At 43.2% G+C, this 19,358-nt stretch overlaps 1 protein-coding gene and 1 long non-coding RNA gene across 5 annotated transcripts in view; one reads left to right on the forward strand and one right to left on the reverse strand.

Annotated features, from left to right (window-relative positions):
- Window positions 1-7,983: 7,983 nt before the first annotated feature.
- On the reverse strand, window positions 7,984-17,169 carry LOC135449972 (uncharacterized). Its single transcript, XR_010440911.1, has 4 exons — window positions 16,991-17,169; window positions 13,645-16,137; window positions 10,583-10,737; window positions 7,984-8,203 (listed from the first exon to the last, which is right to left on the reverse strand). It is a non-coding gene; the product is annotated as an uncharacterized LOC135449972 (long non-coding RNA).
- Window positions 17,170-17,294: 125 nt separating this feature from the next.
- Window positions 17,295-19,358, forward strand: part of SORCS1 (sortilin related VPS10 domain containing receptor 1) — a 256,566-nt gene continuing 254,502 nt past the window's right edge. For 3 of the 4 annotated variants that reach the window (XM_064717509.1, XM_064717507.1, XM_064717511.1), the window contains exon 1: window positions 17,412-18,364. In XM_064717509.1, the coding sequence (XP_064573579.1) occupies window positions 17,726-18,364 (639 nt within the window). In that variant the 5' untranslated portion in view covers window positions 17,412-17,725. Of the gene's footprint in view, window positions 18,365-19,358 lie in introns of all 4 variants that reach the window. The other variant, XM_064717506.1, reaches the window with a different exon arrangement.

Below are 19,358 nucleotides of genomic sequence, written 5' to 3' on the forward strand. Positions count from 1 at the left end.
AGGAACACACTTTGATGAGCCTGATATTGGAGTTACTGGGGAAAGGCCTGTACTCAGTGACTGCATTCAGTGATTATCTGACAACACAGCTCTTTGAGAGCTATTAATTCTCTGTCAATATTTTTGACATTGCAACCTTCTGGCTGCCTTCCCTTTTAGCCTGGTCAGTCACCTCAGCCTAGGTGAGGTGGATTTGGAAAACCCTTCCCCTGACAGAAAAAAAAAAAAAAAACTTTAAAAAGGGAGGAGGGGAGAAAAGGGAGGAAGGGAGAAGAATGCAGACAAAAATGGATGAATATTTAACCTGAAATCAGGATTTTAAAATAATCTCCTAACTTTCCATCTTGGGATGCTGAGCACCAAGTGGACACTTACTGGCATATCCCTGTGAAGGGCTGAGGGTTAAGTGTCTGTTCCAGAGCTCACAGAAAACCCTGTGCAGAAACTCCCTCTGACTTGACTAAGCTAAGAATTATGCCTCTGCTGGGATAACTGTATTACAGCAATTTGCCTGCTGGCACTTGGGGAATGTGGAGCCAGGACAATTTGGCCAATTTTAAAAATAAAAAGTCTGTTTGTTGTTTTGCGATTGCTTCTGGCAAACGTGGACTAGTTGATGGGATTAGTGGGATGGTTCTGGCAAGGTAGCTTGTTTCTTCAGGTTCTCCCACCCCTCATCTGTCCATTTTAGCAAGTTTTGCTAAATTGGCAGCATCTAAAAAATAATTAAAATTGGGGGGAATCACATATTTAGAGGCAATGAAGCCAAAAGCTCAAATGCAGTGGCTTTTACTTCTTTGTCAAATTTAACAGCTACTATCAAGAGTAAAAACTGCAGAAAATTACTGCAACAAAAAAGGGAAGAAAAATAAACAGAAGAAGTTTTCCTCATCTTAAGTGTATCTGTGTCAGTCTTCTAACCTGCAAAACCAAAGATTAAACTGTGGCTTGGGAACAGAAAAACAGGCCATTGAAAGAGAAATTATTTGAAAAACGTTTTGCATTGATTCAGAAGGATAAGGCATTGATTCAGAAAGATGCAGTGATATAGGAGATGCTGCTTTAAGGCATATGGGCAATTTCCTGGTCAGTGTCTCCAGGTGCTGTAAGGCTGAGTGGTCTGTGGCCTCCCTTTGCCTCTCCAGTGTCTCTTGGAATAAAAGCAGGGAGGTTTTGCTCAGAAGCCTCGTGCTATGTTTAACTGGTGTACAACCCTAAAAGGGATTTTGTGAGGCGTGCAGCCCACCCTCCCCTCCTGCAGCTGCAGCAGGCTGTGTTTGACACAGGTGCTGCTCTGGAGCAGTGAGATCTGATGGAATTGGGGCTGAAATAAGTGATGGATCCAATATCAAGTCCTGTAGTCAAAGCCAGCAATGCGCAGTGTGAGTATGACCCTAGCCCAAAAGTGGCTTTGGGGTCATATTCAGAAGAACCAACTTGCAGATAAACAGGTGAGGGACATAATTCAGCCTGATGGTGCAGGTTCACAGGGGAACTGGGTGCCACCAGTGTAAAACTTGGGCTTTAGTGTAAAACTCCAGCCTGATTTCACTGCGTCGTTTCTCGTTCCATCCTGATACCTGGCATATATTCAATTTCTTTACAATAATAGACAGTTTCTTCATCTGCTGCCCTTTCTGTGTGTGACGGCTATAAACCACTGGTTACAAAGCTTGAGTGTTTCAGAATCTACTGACATTTAAGGAAAAAGATTACCAAGCCCTTGAAAGGAGCACAGCACTGAAATACACAAAGAAGCAAGTGCAACTTCCTTGCTGTTAAAGCGATAAAGAAATTAATGGCACACCGAGTTCCAAAATCCCACTGCTGTTTGGAGATATCGCCTTTTTCCTCTCTTTTTTTTTTTTTTAAACTCTTTTCTCCCTCCACAATGTATGAAGGCAGCTGCAGTTAAAGGGATGGCAAGGCACAGAAAAGATATTGCTTCCCGTGAGTTTTATGAAGCTGATATCAATCTTTTTTTTTTTCATAAACTTCAGTTCTGTTATTACCCTAAAAGCGTGTTCCACAGCATTTAATGTGACACTGATGAGAATACAAATAAGGGGAGGTGAGGGAGATGGAGGACAGAGAGAGAAGAATCAAATGATGTTAAATGCAAGGACCTGAACAGCACTTCCACACCCGTTGCCAGTGAGGAGAGTTTAAAGGGGCCAGGAAAGCGTGGAGCATCTGAATTGTGTTTGGGGCAGTAAATCAATTTGAGCTTCAACAGTGAGGTAAGAAATATCATCTGAGGAAGGTGAGAGAAGAAATTTAGGTTATGGAGGCATGAAGGCTTGCATGTGAGCTAATGAGGCATGCTTTAGCTAAGTGTTGTGTAGAAAGACCGGGTATAGATGTCCTTGAAATTGGGATGATATGGGGTGGAAAACAAATGCTGTGGATTTTCTAAACTTTCACCTGGAAGTGTATGAAATGCTTATTAATTTGACATCACATTTAGCCAGTGCTTGGCTAGATTCTAGTAGATGTGAATAACTTTTCATAGAGAAATTATCTTGTTCCTGAATAGTAAGACAAGGTTGGGCCACTTGTTCTGTTCCTTATCTGATACATGAATTGTCAGAAACTGGCATGTCCAAAAGAAGAGGTAATTTTTCATACAGGGTGCAGCAATGAAATTCCTTGCTTCAGGACATTGGGGATATGTAGTTTGCAGATTCAAGCAGAGGCTGGACAAATTAATGGAGTAAAATGTACACAGAATTACTGTACATCCACAAATAATCCAATAATCTTTGGTTTGGGCACTCCTTGAGCTGCAAAGTGCTGGAGATTAGAGAGTGTTCTGAAGAATTACTGCATGACTGTCCAAAGCTTATCTTCCTTCCTTGGCATCTGCAATGCCACAGGGTAACCAACAAGGGGAGCATCCATCCAGCTCATCAAGTCCCTTCTTTGCCCAGACCACACCCTCAAACTTTATTGCTGTGAGGAAGTGGACAGGACAGTAGAGAACAGAAGAAAGTAACAAATACAGTCTTGGAAACGAATCTGGAGAAGTAGTGGAGTGTGAGCTGGACACGAACTTGAGTGCAGTCAGAGCAGTGACATCTTTCTGTTCATCACCTTTCTCCAGTGTGATGCACTCTCAGCCCCTGGGGCAGCAGCTGAGGAACCCAAGAAGGCAGACAGCAGAATTTTTGAGAATTCTGTGTTAGCACTTTCAAGGAGCATTGCTGTGAACAGGATGTAAATGAAGAGGTGACAAATTACCTGATATGGTCATAGCAACAGTGCAGGCGTTCTCTTGACAGCTTTTTCAGGCTCTCTAAATTCTCCATAAATATATTAATATTTTGAATGACTTCTACCATATGTGATATATATTGTCAGTTCATAATTTCAGTTCAGGTGCTCTGTGCCTAATTTGCATACATGAGTAAATGAGGGAAATTTATCTCATTTTCTGGTTATTATTCCAACTGAGGATTCAGAGTGTGCACATGAAGATTGTGTGTAATTTTCTACAAGCATGAAACTTTTCCTCAATATAACTCAATATGTATTTTGAGTAAAGAAAAAAACTATTTTAACGTCTCAATGTTTGTCAAAACCACTATAATACTGTTAAGAAATAATAAAATAGTGAGACAGATTGCAGCAGTCAGAGTATCTGTCCTCTGAGTTTTGATGAGATGTAAAATCGGTTGAAGTTATTTCAGATTTCTGCAAAAGAAGTCTGCTTTGAAATGTCACTATTTCATGAGAGTTTTCAATGGCTCTTCAAGTGACACAAAGTACTCTCATGTCACTGTTAGAAACCCTAACCTGTGCAGCTGTTCTTACATAAGAAATTTACTTTGCATTGGTAATTCATAGGACCAAATCAGTTCTTCAGGGCTTATAGAAAGAGAACAAGCTCCAGGAGAGAGTGCAAATCCAAAAAGCAGCACCTTTCTCAGGTGTTTTACTGTCTAAATGCTCAGTGGAGGAAGAGGGGATGGCTGCTGACACGTTTTGAAGGCAACCAACACTAACAATGTAATCTGTAGGCCTAATCCTGCAATTTTTTGGTGTGAAGATTTGTTCCAGCCATGTAATTTGCACTGATTTAGTGTTGAACAGCTTTCAACTCCTCTGTGTACAAGCTAAATTCTCTTAACACTTGGATAACTTGGACTGTAACTTTTTATAGGAAGGGACTGTGGTCTTTGCTCAATATTCTGTTTGGGATTCCTTAGGAATTTCAAGAAGTACAATAATAAATTGAAAAAAAAAAAGGTACTTCATGATGCTCAGGCACACAGTTAGTTTTATGGGGATCTATCCCTGAGAAGTGGAATAGTTGGTGCCAAAGTTCTGTGTGGGCAGCTAATGAGTTTCTTACAGATGCATGATTATTTGTGGCTTTGATATATCACACACAAAAGAAAAATCTTCCTATATGTCTATGTACTCATATTTAATTCTGTTCTTACAGTGTCAGGATTTTGACAGCAAAAGTCATAAATCCCTGAACAAAAAGAACCACCTCCCACCCTAACACCATCAAATTATTTCCCAAATACCTCAGGTTTTTGGGGTTTTTTTTTGTTTGTTTGGGTTTTTGTTTTGTTTTTGTTTGTTTGTTTGTTTTGGTTTTGGTTTTTTGTGTGGTTTTTTTTTTTTTTTTTTTTTTTTTTTTTTTTGTTTGGTTTGGTTTGTGGTTTTTTTCCTCCAGAAAAAGCACTCCAATAATGGAAAAGCACCAAAGAATTCCCTCTTTTTTTCCTCTTCAAAGTCAGGAAGAAATCATCCTGAAATCCTCTACAAAAGCAGGGGTTTTGTCCATTTCAGGCAAGGCAGGAGGATCACAGAAGCGTCCTGGCTGTATAAAGACAAGCTCTAATGCTGGTGTCACCAGGTCACTGCGTGTCTTTCTGTAATGGCCCCATGGGACCCTGGTGCCATCAAACCCCCCAGCCTTTGTCACAAGTCTTTTTTCCCGAGCTTCTTGTGACTATTTTCAGCACTTTATGAACAGAGGGAGTCTGTGCTCTGCTTCTCTCTCCTGTTGTGGATGATGTTTCTATTTGCCTGATGAATTTCCCCCTCTTCTTATCTAGACTTTGTCCCCTTGTGTAGTAATGAGGAGCAGACCTATTTTCCTTAGAGGTGATGATGAACTGCAAGCAGGACAGGAGGAAACAGACCAGGTCATGATGTGATTACACCTGTACTCATAAGAGCAGGGGCTGATTATGCCTTCAAAGCTAATAAAAAAACCCCTACTTACTTGTGGGACGATTCTGCTGGCACCCAACAAGTGGAAAAGCAATTTTCACCCAATTGAAATTTTATGTTTAAAAAAGATTCTTCAGGAAACAGAAACTAATTTTTTTTTTTATTTTATCTCTTAAAACTGGATTCTGCCAAATATTAAGAGACCTATCTAATAGCAACACATTTTTAAAGTAATGAAATATTTACAGCTGGAGCCTTCAACAGAGGAACAGTAGAGTGTGTTTATTTTGCAGCTCAGTAAATTATATATACACACCAAGAATCAAATGGATGCTTTTGGTTGATCATGCTAATCCAAACAAGCTTTCTTTATGGTTTTTAATCTGGAGAATTTGTTTTCCACTCCCATGCAAGTAATTATCAAAGCATCTATTAAACACTATAAATAAATCCAGGCCCTAAAATTTGTCTCCAGACTCTGAGCATACAGTATGGCTGCGGGGCAAATCATCCCTCAGCAAAAGCTGGTGGTTTTGTCGCTCTCCCTGGGCCCTTCCTAGACCCTTAAAGGAAAACTGCAGTGATAGCTAAATAAACATTTGCTAAATAAGAACATATATATATATTGAAATTTATGCAAAACTGTTCAGAAATATCTGGCAAAATTTCTGTCTCACTATAGTAGTAATGTGTGCTTGTAGTTTTTCCAAATGCTTTGCCAAATCCAAGATGAATTCTGTTTCAGCACTTATTTCCACAACTTGTTTACCAGGTAAAGTCCCAATATGAACTGTCTGCAGCCAGAGTCCCTGGAGCATTTGGGGGAAAAGGAACAAATTACATGGAAATACAGCATATGCTGTTGGCCAGATGACCTCTGCTGTTGCTTAAACTCAGTAGAATTCACCCCTGCAAAAGTTAATAATTTGAAAAGGGCAACCTGCAAGAGAGCAAGATAAAAATTCAGGAGGCATAGAAAACTTGAAAACTCAGATAGAACCTCAGAAACCTGTTTAAAAAGTAAGGATCTCAATTTATGCAGATGTATGTTGACCTGCGTGTGCACGTGTTTACTCAGAAAGTGGTAATTTCCCTGCTTCCAGTCTGCTTCCCTGTTATCACTGCTCATTGCTTTGGGTGCATAACTTGAGTTGCAGCATCCAGTGGAGAGCCAGTGGTGTGGCCCTGAGCTGCTGCTGGGTTGGTGGTGGAGGCTGCTCCTGGTCACAGCATTCAGCTGCACTCAATGGCATTAAAGGGGACTTAAGGGGCTGGATGTGATAATGTCATTTTTACTCATTGTTTACTATTGACTCTGGTGAGCCTTGAGTAGGCTAAGCCATAAGAAGGAAGAGCCATGCACACTATACGAGACAGAATAAAACAGAGAAGTGGAAATAAAAGGGTGACAGCCAAAATCAGACTAGAACTCATCACCAGTCTCACCCGAAACCCAGACCTGCTCTGAGTTTCACAGAAAAGCTTCCTTATCATGAATACTGCATTCAGATGGTTTGTCTCACACTTTTCTCCAGTACTGGAGCAGGGTCAGCCTTTATTAGATGAACATGCCTTCTGATTCAGCAGGAACAGTTGGATTTGTACCATAGTTATCCCATAGCCATGCCACTGGAGCCCACAAAAAGTTAATCCCCATTAGCCAAAGAAATGGCCTAAATTGTTATTAGGGTTTTTCTTTTTTAAGAAGTTAAATGAGAAAAATATCACTAGAAAAAGTGCAGAAAGCAAAAAGCTTGGAATTGCTTAGCTGGTTCTTTCCAGCTGGATTGTTCTCTAATGCTGAACGTTAATTGGAAAATAACAGCATTCCTGCCTGCTTTTAGAAAATCAATATGCGTGGCTTTTTGTCCCCCTCCCCCTGTTCAGGTTAATTCATTACCAGGATATTTTTAGATTACTGAATAAATAAAAAACAGCCCTTTTCCAGTCAAAAGCTAATAACTACAACCAGAGCCAGAAAGATCTCCTGAGTGCAGCCCTCTCCCTGCCTCCAGTGCTGCTCACTGATGTCCGTGCCAACCGCCTGCCCCAAATCACTTGTCAGCCCTTCCACAAGGCTGGATATGCATCCCGTGCTCCTTTGAACTGGCACAAGCTGGAGGATCAATGGCTCTGTTTGGCAGGGGCTGGACATTTTCTAGCAGCAGTAGCTTGGCAGGACTGGCTCAGTGTAAGGATGTTAATGCCAGTTCACCACTCCCTGTGAACCAAGGGAAAGAGCAAGGCAGGAGAAGAGAGTGGCAGAACTGGAAATGCAAAGAGGCAACATCGTATTTTACAGAGGATGACTCACAACATAAAAAACAATAATTCTAGCAACGTTGTTTTGCATTTTTTTTAATACATAGTCCTGCTCAAATCCCCCTGGATCTAATTAAAACTTTGTTGGCCACCCACCAATCATGATAATTATGTTGTCTGGCAAAAACAACAACAAAGACGCAATAAGATTGTGCAGAATGATGCACCTACCTGACAAAACAAAACAAAACAAAACAAAAAAAAAAACAATCCAGGGCCCATGTCTTGTTTTTTAACTTTTACCTCTTTTGGAAAATGAAAAAAGAACCAAACTATAAAAGATGCAGTTTGAACCTCTAAGAGTCAACAGATGCTGAAAACACCAAAATACCCAGTGTGTCAATGAGTATTTGAAATCATGAGAAGGAAATCTTGCAGAAGACAGAGGCTTCATAAAAAAATACTAAAATGAGCTGACTACCGGGAGAGCCTGAGTGAGAAAAGAAGCTTTTATTGCAGTTAAAGGGCAGACACTCAAGATGTGTTATTTAGGGCAGTCACCACTAATAAACCAGGACTTGCTTAGGTTCCTCCCAAGCAAGATCAGAGACTCTGAATTTATTCCTTGTTCTCTCAAGTTCCCTGGATGCTGCTTCCCTGAGATCTGGCTTATTTCATGACAGCAAACATATCTGTTATTCTGCAAACGAACTTGATCCCAATTCCATGGAAATGAATGACGAGGCTCCCACTGATTGCAATCAGGCATAAAGGAACAAAAATGCACACGGAGACTTGGTCAGACTGGAAAATTGAAGCCATTTTAAAGCAGAATATCCAGGAGTCTGGATAAAAATGTTCAAATCTAGTCTGGATTGAATGAAGACAAAAGAGAAGCACACTTCATATCTTTTGAACAAACATTGTTTCAAACAGAGGGGGAAATCAGAGTGATTCAGACTTGGACTAATATACACTGCAAACACTGGCAAGCACAGTTTTGGCATAAGAAAGGCACAAATCCTGAATTATTATTAATTACATGAAAGTAAATGCAAATGGAGTCTTTCCCCTAAGGTTTCTCGATGTGAGAATAGATATTAAACACACAGAGCTTTCCAAGCAACAATACTCACAAAAATAAATGTAATCTCAGGAAATGCTTGCAATGAAATCAGCAGAAGCATTGCTTATGAGTTCCTTCCATTACTTGGGCTATTTATTGACCTTTGTGTGTGTATACATGTATTAAACTGACAGAGTTATTGTTTTTTCGTCATCCTTATTTAATAAGTCTCATTTTTCTAGATGAAAGGGTTTTTACTGATGAAGAGGGGATTTCTTTTTCTTTTTTGTTCAAGGTTTTGATAAAAATCTGACATAATTTTTAACTATTTTGAAATTATTTTATAGAGTTCTTTTATACCTAATATTAAGTTTAACCCTAAAATTACATTATCAGTGTCCTGTTTACCAGAAACAAATATTTGTATATGAGCTTTAATATTTCAGGTGCTGCACCCACAGATGTCCCAGACAAATTGCTAAGCCCTGTGAGCAAAAAAGAATCTATCCAAACATATGGAAATAAATTATTTTTATATTGCAAGGTGTTCTGGAAAATATCTCAATTAAGTTAAATCACACAAATAACTGATTTTTTTAAATTCTATGCCAAATGGAGTTTAAAAAAGGGACCAAAGAGATTCAGAAAACTAATATTAATTTCAAGGTGATTGTAACAGATTGTCCAGATAGAAAAAAAAATTTGTTTCCCTTTTACATATCTATCTATATGTATGTAACATAAACTTATTTGTTTTAAATACACATATTAAAAAAAAACCAAAAAAACACCAGATTTGTGGCTGGCAAAAATAGCTCCAGAGACTATTTTTAAAGGGGAATAAAAAGAAAGAGAAACCCTTTTTGAAATGCTCAAGTGGAATATTTTAATTTTACTGCTTTGGCTTTGTTTTTGTGTTGGAACACTTCAGATTAGATTTAGAGCTTTGTCTTTGCAATGTTCTCCACAGTTAAGACGACTAGTTATTTTTTCTTATTTCTTTTAAAGAAATTAAAGAAAATGAAGGATGTTTCTAATATTACATAAACCCATGACATCAAGAGCCTGAAATTCACTTCACGATTCTTGATGAAAAGATTGACAACAAGGAAATACAGATTTTCTTTGCATTTTCTCCTGATTTTCCCCTACACATTCCAATTCCTTCCTTCTGGAAGTTTCTCACCAAGGTAGGAGGACAAGCTGTCTCTCATGACTGTTTCCTCTTCCCTCCTTAGAGGGTGCATCTCTCCCTGTCCCACCAAGCTACAGAATCACAGCTGGGTGCCACAGATCTGAGAAGCTGCTGAAGGAGCTGCCAGGCTGGAGGGGGAAAAGGTGAGAGGAAGATTCGCTTTCTTCCTCTGCCTTGGTTTCTGGTCAGATAGATCCTATGCAAACATTAACTCTCCAAACAAATGCCCCAGTTGGGAAGGTGTCTCTGACTGTGCACTGCTGCTCAGGTGTGGATATCTGCCCTGGTTATCACCTAGCAGCAAAATTCATGTGAATATCCCACACCTTGTTTTAGGCAGAAATGGCAGAGTAAATGAGGACAGGTTTAACTGATGAGCAGATCCTTCTCTCCTGATTGTGCACCATGGGAGTGTGTGTATGGAAAGCTCTGCTGGTTGACCTGTGAGTGATGCAACTGTCTCCAGAAAAGGATTTCTGACCATGACTTAAGAAACAATGCATCAGTGAAGCAGGACAGAGTTGCCTCACAGAAATTTTTTTCTGGTCATTTTTTTCAGTTCTGAAATAAAATACTGTCAATGAGCAAGCTCACATCTTCCATCAGCCTCAAGGGTTCTCATTTTTTTCTTCTATTTTTTACTTTTCTTGCAGTAAAAAGGTAGTTTAAAGTAAAAAGGTTTCTTTCTTCTATTAGGAATTTTATCTTTAGTTGTACTTTGAACTTCTACTTCATCAACACTTCTGGCTAAGCGAAATCAAGCAAGGTGCACAAGCAAGAAAACACCATCTGTAACGATGACAAACTATAAACACCATTCACAGGCCATTAAGTTTGTAATCTTTTTCTCTTCATCATTATTCTCTTACCTCCATTAAATTCTTCCACAACCAAGTGCAGAAGCCAAGGGTGATGGCATTAGAGTGATAGACAAGAACTTTTATTGTCCTGTCAATGCAGATAAACCCAGAGCTGAGAGAATGTCAGGTGAACTTCCCCAGTGACAACTGAAGTTCAGTATTCTCTGAAAAAGGAAGAAAACACAAATGATTTTTATGCCTTTTAGGCTTTTAAGATTTATGTTACAGAAGTATCCTGACTCTGTGGAAGGCTGGTCAGGCTCTGACTGATATTTATTGTTCACAGGAAACTATTATCTGCACTTGATCAGTCTGCTTCAAATTGCAGATTTGCAAGGCTGCAAAGACAATCAGAGGCATCCAGCAGCCATGATTCTCCTGAGGAACTGGAAAGGAATAGAAGATGATGGAATGAAAATGACTCAGTGGATGCAGGTAAGCCACTTGCAAATTATTGTGAATAGCTGCAAAGACCCTCTGTTGGTCAGGGAAAGGAAAGTTTGCAGTTTGTATCTCCACACAACAAAAAGAAGAGAAAGGAACTTGCTCAGAGTCAGATATAGAAAAGATACATTCCCACAGGAATAACAGAGTCAGGTAATGGCCAGTTTTTTCTAGTATGGCCAAATGTAGGATGTTAGAGCACAACAGTCTCCAATTTTTGTTTGGCAGTGTGTACCACCACTGGTAGTAACATTACATTAGAATATGCAGTTTGCCTTATTTGCAAAGAGAAACCCCAATGCAAACCCCACACATTTTCTAGTCAGTTGATTCTCAGTCGCTGACACTTGCAATGCAACCAACTTCCACAGCTCTGTCAATTGCCAAAACCTGCCATAATCCTCAGTTTACCATGAGACTTTGCTGGAGCCAGTGTTAAAATAGTCAGTGTTAAAATAGTCAGCTGCTTAGTAGCTGAAGACCTTCAGGTTGGTCAAGCATGACTTGCTAAATTAATTCTCATTTTTCCTTGTTGCATTCTTGCCTTTCATGTGGTTGAAAGTGTTCACAGCATACATTTTAGTTATTGATGGCAAAAACCTTCTGGGTATTATGGGGTTGCTTTAAAACAGTCAGGATGAAATGCGACAATTGCTGGGTCATCCCTGTGGTTATCATTCATATTGGCAGTGGTGAATGAGTTGACTACAAGATACACCTCAGGCTTCCTCCTTTTGCCAATGTTTACTAGTTTCAAAGTTGTTGTAATACAGCCCATTCTATCTGTGAGCTCCAGCTCAGCTTTCACCTCAGCTGCAAGCTCAGAGCACCAGCTGAGTGCGTGCAGTCCTGATATAAGTGCAGCTCTTGCAATTCTACTTTACACTCAACCAACTATGAAACCCAGCAGAATCTAAGACCAGCTCTTCAGGGCAGCTTTCCAGGTTTCTCAGGCTGCAAAAACTGATCACGAGAGAATGTCAGCTGGGAATTTCAAGCAGCAGATTTTCTCATCCACAGTCTTCTGTGGCCTGTGGGGTTTTTTTTGCTCCTAAATCCCATGGTAATTCCTGATAGACAAGCAAAACTCAGGAGCACAGGGTGGTAATGGATTGATGTGTCCAGATCACAAGGGGAGAAGATCATTGCAACACTGAAATTCAAGATCAGCACAGAGGAGCAGATATCAGAAGAGAGGAACCAGTATTCAGTCCCAGGATTGTGGCAGAGTGCTGGATTCCACACCAGCACAGATATGGTAGCTGTGCAGCCACATGAGTATTGCTTCAGCACCTGACTGGGAGTAGGAGCTTCTCTGGAGAGGGTAACTCCCTTCCAATGCTCCCTTCCTCCCATGGCAAATCCACCCTTGTTTTATCACCTGGCACAGCTGGTCCAGGGAGTATCTGCCTGCAGCTGTAAGAGCAGGAAGGAGGCCTGAACCCAGAAAGTAAAAACAGACCCTGTACCATGAGTGTGGGGTTTGCTGTCCCATTTGTGGTTAGTTGGATGGTGTGAAAACGCTCTGGATCCAGAAATGGAAGTGAAACAGAGGAATTACATAAGAGAATTTCCAGAGGAGAAAATCCAGACAAGTCTTACTGTCCTCAGAGAGAGCTGCTGGCTAATAAGCACGACTAGATATTTCAATATAAACAGGATTTGATGAAAACTGCAACCAGGTATTGGTGCTGAGCACCTTCCTGTACTTGGAGGCAATCCCACTGAATGAATCTGCTCAGCCCCCAGCCTCATTGCCAGATACATGGACGTCTGAATTCCCCATCTGAGGATTTAGCAAAGCAAAATGGCTCAAAGTTATAAAATATCAAATTCTTGCCCTTTTCTTGAGATAACTTTAAACCTCAGTCTTTGCAACAGGCTGCAGCAAGAGGGAGTACAAGAACAAAAAGCCCTCGCTGTTAATATTTATGACAACTAAAGCAAAATTGCAACGCATTTGCAGATGAATAGGAGCCCTTGTTAAAAGCTGCACCAGCCTAATTTTAGGACAGCACTGGTTTGGCATTTGATTGTGTGGAATAACAAAGGAGAGATTTCATGTTAATTAATTTAGAGGAATTATTAGTGTCAAAAATAAATAGTTCAATCACCTTTCCAAAAATAGTCTGAAGAAGGGAAATGAATCTCAGTGGAAAGAAGATAGAGGTTTTCTTTCAGTTACAGATTTTTGTCAAATATTTTGGTCACTTATTGTCAAACGCAATGCTCCAATAGAAGTAACAGGATTTATTTATAATAACACCTATTTAACAAATATTTACCTATTGCTACAAAACAAGCTATATGGCTAAATAATTTCCATTTGTTCAGTGAAATAAAGAAGCATTAGGAAGTAGTTGGTTTGATATATATATATATATATATATATATATAATTAGTCCCTATTTTATTTAAAGTATGGAGCATCCAAACCTTATTTAGAAAACAAAACAAAACAAAACAAGCACTCAAGTTTTTGTGATATTTACAGCTGAAAGTCATTTTTTCCCCCCCAAGGGAAACTGCAACAAGACCTGTTGTATCCTGATTTGTTTGTTTGTTTTAACAGAGATTCTGTTTGGGGGAATTATGTGCAATGTCAAACTACAGTATTCATCACTCACCATGGCTTGATAGGAATCAATGGAGCAGTGTTCTTCTTGGTCTCCCTTCATTACACAGTCTTCTCTGAGAAAAGTCATTATTTAAAATGAGTGTAGATTCAAAAAATCCTGATGATACAAATATTTACTAGGGAAAGATTATACTCATTTGTCTAAAAGCATTCAGATTCACAAAAGGCCAGGCTATATTATGCCCCTGCCTTATACTAAAAACTCAGCTGGTTAAGCCCATCCAGTTCTGTTTTGTTCTCCATATCCTCTCTCATTCCTTTTTCTCCCTTCCTTCCATCACAGGACAGGCAGGGTTGGCAGAGTCCCTGAGGTGCTCCCATCACACAGGGTGCATAGCCTAGCATGTTTCAGGAGACAGAAATGCTGTGGAGCCAGGAAGTCTCTCAGGAGCACATTTTTCACAAAGGTAGTCTCTGATTGCGAATATGAAACACTCCAGGGGAAAGAATTCCTGCAGATGGCAGATTATTGCAATCACTGTCATAAGGATTTATGTCCTTGACCAAGCCCATATTTCCACCTGTCTCAGAACCTGCCCAGTCCCAAGTGAAGATTTGTGTACTCATCCACGTTTCAAGCTGCTCCTGCTTCTCTTCTCAGGGCTGGGATATAAATCCTGAGGAAGATGCTTGCTCCACTGCAACATATACCTAGAAATGGCATCTGCTCCCCTCCCTAGATTCCAGCTTATTCTTCCTGAACCCAGAAGCAAGAAACTCCCCAACACTCTTGTGCATGTGCAGATCTATGGCTTTGAGATAGTTCCTCCTGGTGCAGTTGAAAACCCCCAGCCACTGCTCATCCTGGCAAAGGCAGAGGCTGAAGAGGCCAGCTAAAACCTGCAATTTTAACTTGCTCTCATGGTATCATGTTTTATACCTGCCTCTTCTTCCATGGTTCCTATGGCTTGTTCATATCCCCTCTCCCCAGGCAATACTGGACACGTGGAACAGAACAGTCTCCTGACCAGGTAGTGTAGCAGCTCTCATGGAAAACACCTTCTCACCAGATGCTGGAGCTGCACATGGGGTACTGAAATATCAGATCAGGTGGTGCCTCAGGTCTGGGTACCAATGAAAGCAGTCTTTCCCTTCTCTGGGCACAGCCATGGAGCTCAGTCACATCACAGCAGCTTCTTTTTGTCTGAGTACAGGAACTCGGTGCCTGCTCCCAACCGAGAAAGCTATCCCTTACATCAAAGGACAGCAGATTATTCTTTTGTGCCAAAGACTCCGCTTTCTTATCTCTGACGGCTCAATCATCACATCATCTGTGGCAAAAGATGGCTGGCAGCAAGATTAGATTACAGCGATTTAAAATGTCTCTCTCAGATAAGAGCAGACCACGAGTATTCAAAAGTACACATAATCAGATTGTAAGCTTGACTATCACAGCTTGCCTCAGACACCAAGAGTATAAATACAGATTAGACAAATTTTGGGAAGACAGGTCCATTAAAAGTCCTACTACATTATTACTTATTAAAAGTAAGGGATCAGGTGCAGTTTCTGCTGTTGTTAGAATCTCCTAAACTGGTAATTCCCGAAAACAGGGCTCAGGGGAAGGCTCATACTGTATGTGTCTCCTGTGTCCACCCACAACAAGGTCTAAGCTGGAAAATGTGTCTGTGGTCCTTGGATGGATCCAGTGTTTTCTCTCCATGACTGATTGTTGTGCATTTGCTGAAGAGCTCTGCAGGTGTAGTGTGTGCACACTGCATAAGATGTGCTCAGGGCACATCCCTATCACTCGATGGCCACTCATCACAATGCAGAGATAATCATCTGCCTAAATGAGACAACTATATTGTTTCTCTCCTTAGCCTTAGCCACTCATTGACATGCAAACCTCTATAACAATCCCAAGAGAAATTTCCTCTGACCTCTTACTAATTTCCTTCTTCCAAGTTCTTTTTCTGTCTCACCTACTCATCCCTGAAATTCATTCCTTCAGATTAAAGCCTCCTTAAGAGACTTGTGCTGAGAAGGTGACACTTCTTAGTTGATCCTCTGGGATAGATCCACCTGCTCAATCTGTTGAACAGAAAATAAAGGATTGGGCTGATAACAAGGTAGCTCCACCTCCAATCATTACTACTCTGCTGATCATACTTTGACTCAGTTTCCCCCAAAAGTGGCCTTTGTGAGGAGTTTGGGGCTTAGTAAAGGAAAGGAGCTGTTTAAGCGTGAGTGTTAATTATTGTTATTACCCGACAGGCTGTAACTAATAGTAACCATTTAGCTGGGAGATGTGGAAACAGGTATGCAGTTAATTGCTAGATTTAGCTGAGGTCAGGTGGTTACACTGCAGACAATCCATCATTGTTGTAAGCAGCATGAAGTTATGCCCAGCCTGAATTACTGTGAGTCTCCCTTCACCTCTGGTGCTGTGCTAATATCCCAAGACGTGTCACCAGTGAGCATTTGAGTGAAATCTCTAGAAGAATGTGGAACAAATCTGTAAATCGTTTTCTGAAATGCCCTGCCAAAAAAAAAGAAAAAAGAAAAAAAGAAAATCAATAAGGTCTTCCGTGTCAGGAAGGAAATGTTAAAAATATTAATTAAAAAATAAACTCTCCCGTAAATCAAATGGGAATGAGTGGGAGCAGGCAGACGGGGATGGAATAATTTCAGTGGAACAGCTTTCAATTCCCTCCAGTTTTCATGGGCATTGGGAAGTGCCTGTCACAGCTCAGGGCCCTGTCCTGCTGTGTAGGCAGTAACCAGCAGTGCTGTTTGTAGTCAGGACCAGCAGCTCCCGTGGCCAGCAGGCACCAGGGTCTGCAGCAGCCCCTGGTATCTCCTCCGGCCACCACTGTGACTGCTCCCCCTGCGGGGAGGACATCCACGGAGAGAGGAGCGCAGCTCCTGCGGGGGAAACTGCTGGTCCTGAAAGCCGGAGAGACAGCTAAACCAACAAGGGTTGTTTTTTGGAGGTTTTTTTTTTTTTTTTTTTTTTTTCCTGCTGATAAACCGCTGGAAGGGAATCTCCCTCTCCACCAAGTGCTGTCATTTCATTTCCAAAAACTTGTCCCTGTCTCCATCAGCATTTATGTGGGTACATCTCTGCCGTGCATGAGTGATTTATTTAAGCATCAGCAGCTACTGTACGCGACAGTACAGTGAAGCATAAGCGGGGGAGGGAACAGAGGGCAGAAATGCCACTTTCCCTCTGTAAAAGCAAGCACAGGTGCCTATTCTGAGCAACTCCCGTGCACTTACACCAATCACGGGAAGAGGGAGAAAGAAAGGGTTATTTCAGAGCCTGCTCAGACCTTTAAGAGCACTTAATTATTCGAATTAAAATATTTCCTCTGGGAAGACTATATACCCACACGCATGTACTGTTCCTTCACTTTGCACATCTGCTTCCAGTCGCTGCGCGGAGGTTTCAGTATGCTGCGGAGCTGAGGGGTTTGAGCTGACGGGAAGCACAGGGGAGGAAGGGATGGGATGACACGAGTTTGAAAGTTGGGGTAAGTCCGTCGTTGGAGTGTGAGCGAGAGAGGGGGAGTGAATAAACAGCCACTCCCGGCACACGGGGCGGCCTGGCTGCGGGAGGAGTGTGATGCACAAGCGGCGAAGGGAGAGGGGGCAGAGAGAGAGCGAGCGGGAGAGGAGCGAGCTGAGACTTCCACAGACGCAGCCGGGAGAAATCACCAGCCAGGATTCGCTCCTCTCTCTCTCCCTCTCTCTCTGATTTCAAATCAGCTCCTCCCCCGTGTGGTTGTGGCTTTGCCTTCCATCACAAGCCTCATCAGCAACACCAGTCTTGGGAAAAAAAAAAAAAAAAAAAAAAAAAAGAAAAGAAAAGAAAAGAAAGAGAAGGGAAAAAGACACGAAAGGAAAAAGTGCAAAAGAAGATAAAGGAAGCAAGAGGGGGAAAAAAGAGGTGGGAAGAAAGTAATCTCCTCTACCCCTCGGCTGCATCTAGCACAGAAGAGTCTGAAACTTTACGTGGAGTTCTCGCCGTGTTTACTCCGCGGCGGCGGAATCGGCAGCGCCCGGCTCTCTCGCTCTGCCCTCTCCTTCTTGCTCCTTCTCCTCGCACTCATCAGCAGTCGGCAGCGATGGAAAAAGTTGCTGGCTGGTACCCAGCCTGGCACGTTGCTCTCCTGTACTGGACATGGCTTTTCCTCTTCACTTATGGCTTTACCGGCGCAGAAATAACTTGCAGATCCTGCCGTTCCCAGGTGCAGCCGCAGCAGCAGCCGCAGCAGGGATTACTGATGCACTTGAGGACCGACAGAGGAGAAAAGGAGCAAAGGAGCTTCCTCGGGGAGAAGGGAGGTGAGAGAGGGCAAGAGGCCGGCACGGAGGATGCCGGGCTGCAGGCGACCCTCGCCCCTGCTCCCGCGGGGATGCAATTCAGCGGCTGGGAGACACGGCGAGTGCCGAGGGACCCAGAGAAAGTGGCCGGGGAGCGCCGTCCCCGAGCGGCAGCGGCGGCTTCGGCCGAGGACCGAGCGCTCCAGGGCCCCCCCAGGCCGGGCGGCCCCGGGCCGGGCTCGGTGCGGCGGCGCTGGGGCCGCAGCCCGCGGGGCTCGGTGGGGCCGGGGCCGGGCGGCGCCGCGGGGCGGGAGCCGGGGGACGGCGGCGCCGCCCGCTTCGGGCTGGAGGAGCTGCGGCTGGCCAGCACCACCTTCGCCCTGGCCGGAGACTCGGCGCACAACCAGGCCATGGTGCACTGGTCCGGCCACAACAGCAGCGTGAGTACCGCGGGCAGGGGCGGCTCCTCCGTGCTTCACTTATTTCCCCCTTCTCCCCTTCTTTTTCTTCCCTCCCCGCTCCCCCGTGTGTGTGTAATCGGGGGTGGGGGGTGCTGGGTTTTCTTTTTCGAAGGGGATTTTGCGCCTCCGGGCGCCGGGGATTGGCTTCGCTTAGCAGTGTGCAGTGGGGCAGAAGGGCTTCAAAAGGGCCATTCTTGTGGAGTAGGAAAAGTTTCCGCTGCCCGCCCGCCCGCTGAGCGCATCCGCCTCCCGGCCCCCGTGTCCCCCGCCCCGCAGCGGGGCGCGATCCAGCGCTGCCCCCGCCCGCGGCACGGGAAGGGTCTCCTCAGAGGGATGGATGCTCCTTCGCATCCAGCTTCTCCCCAGGATAACCCTCACGGGCAGGCTCAGCTGGAAGGATGCCCAGGGAAAGCCCCTCTGCTGCTGCTTCTCCTCCTGCCGGCTGTGGGGGCCCACGTCAGCCCAAGGGCTCATCCCCAGGCCCTGCTGATGTGGAGATGCTGGAGGGCTTCAGGACTTTGCCTCCGAGGTGCCTCTGTGTAGGGGATAAAGCTGCTTTTTGCCTCTTGCCACCAAGGTGTTAAGCAGGAGAGTTTTGTTTCTTCCTCATAACCTGCATGTGTCTCAGGAATAGCATCAGAACAGCTCTGACTTGAGCCAAGCAGAACAAAACTGGCCACAAAAGTAGGCAACTGATTGCCAGGCTGGAGCCATAGTCATGACATCAAAGTTCCCAACCCTCCAGCCTCTGCTGCCGTGGTACCTGGAGCTGGGGCTGAGGTCCAGGGAAGGCAAGGGTAAATTGCTTGGAGTGCTCTCTGCCTGCCCTTAACCCTGCTTGTGGAGCAGCAGAAGTGGAGGGATCTGTCTGTCCTGACTCTCCAACTTTGGCTCTTAGGGACACCAAGCAGAATGCTAATGAGAGAGAAGGGGATGCCACCACTCTGTGACTGCTGCCTGTGCAAGTTCCCAG

The sequence above is a fragment of the Zonotrichia leucophrys genome, chromosome 6 (genome assembly GCF_028769735.1).
Source record: "Zonotrichia leucophrys gambelii isolate GWCS_2022_RI chromosome 6, RI_Zleu_2.0, whole genome shotgun sequence".
Classification (NCBI taxonomy): Eukaryota; Metazoa; Chordata; class Aves; order Passeriformes; family Passerellidae; genus Zonotrichia; species Zonotrichia leucophrys.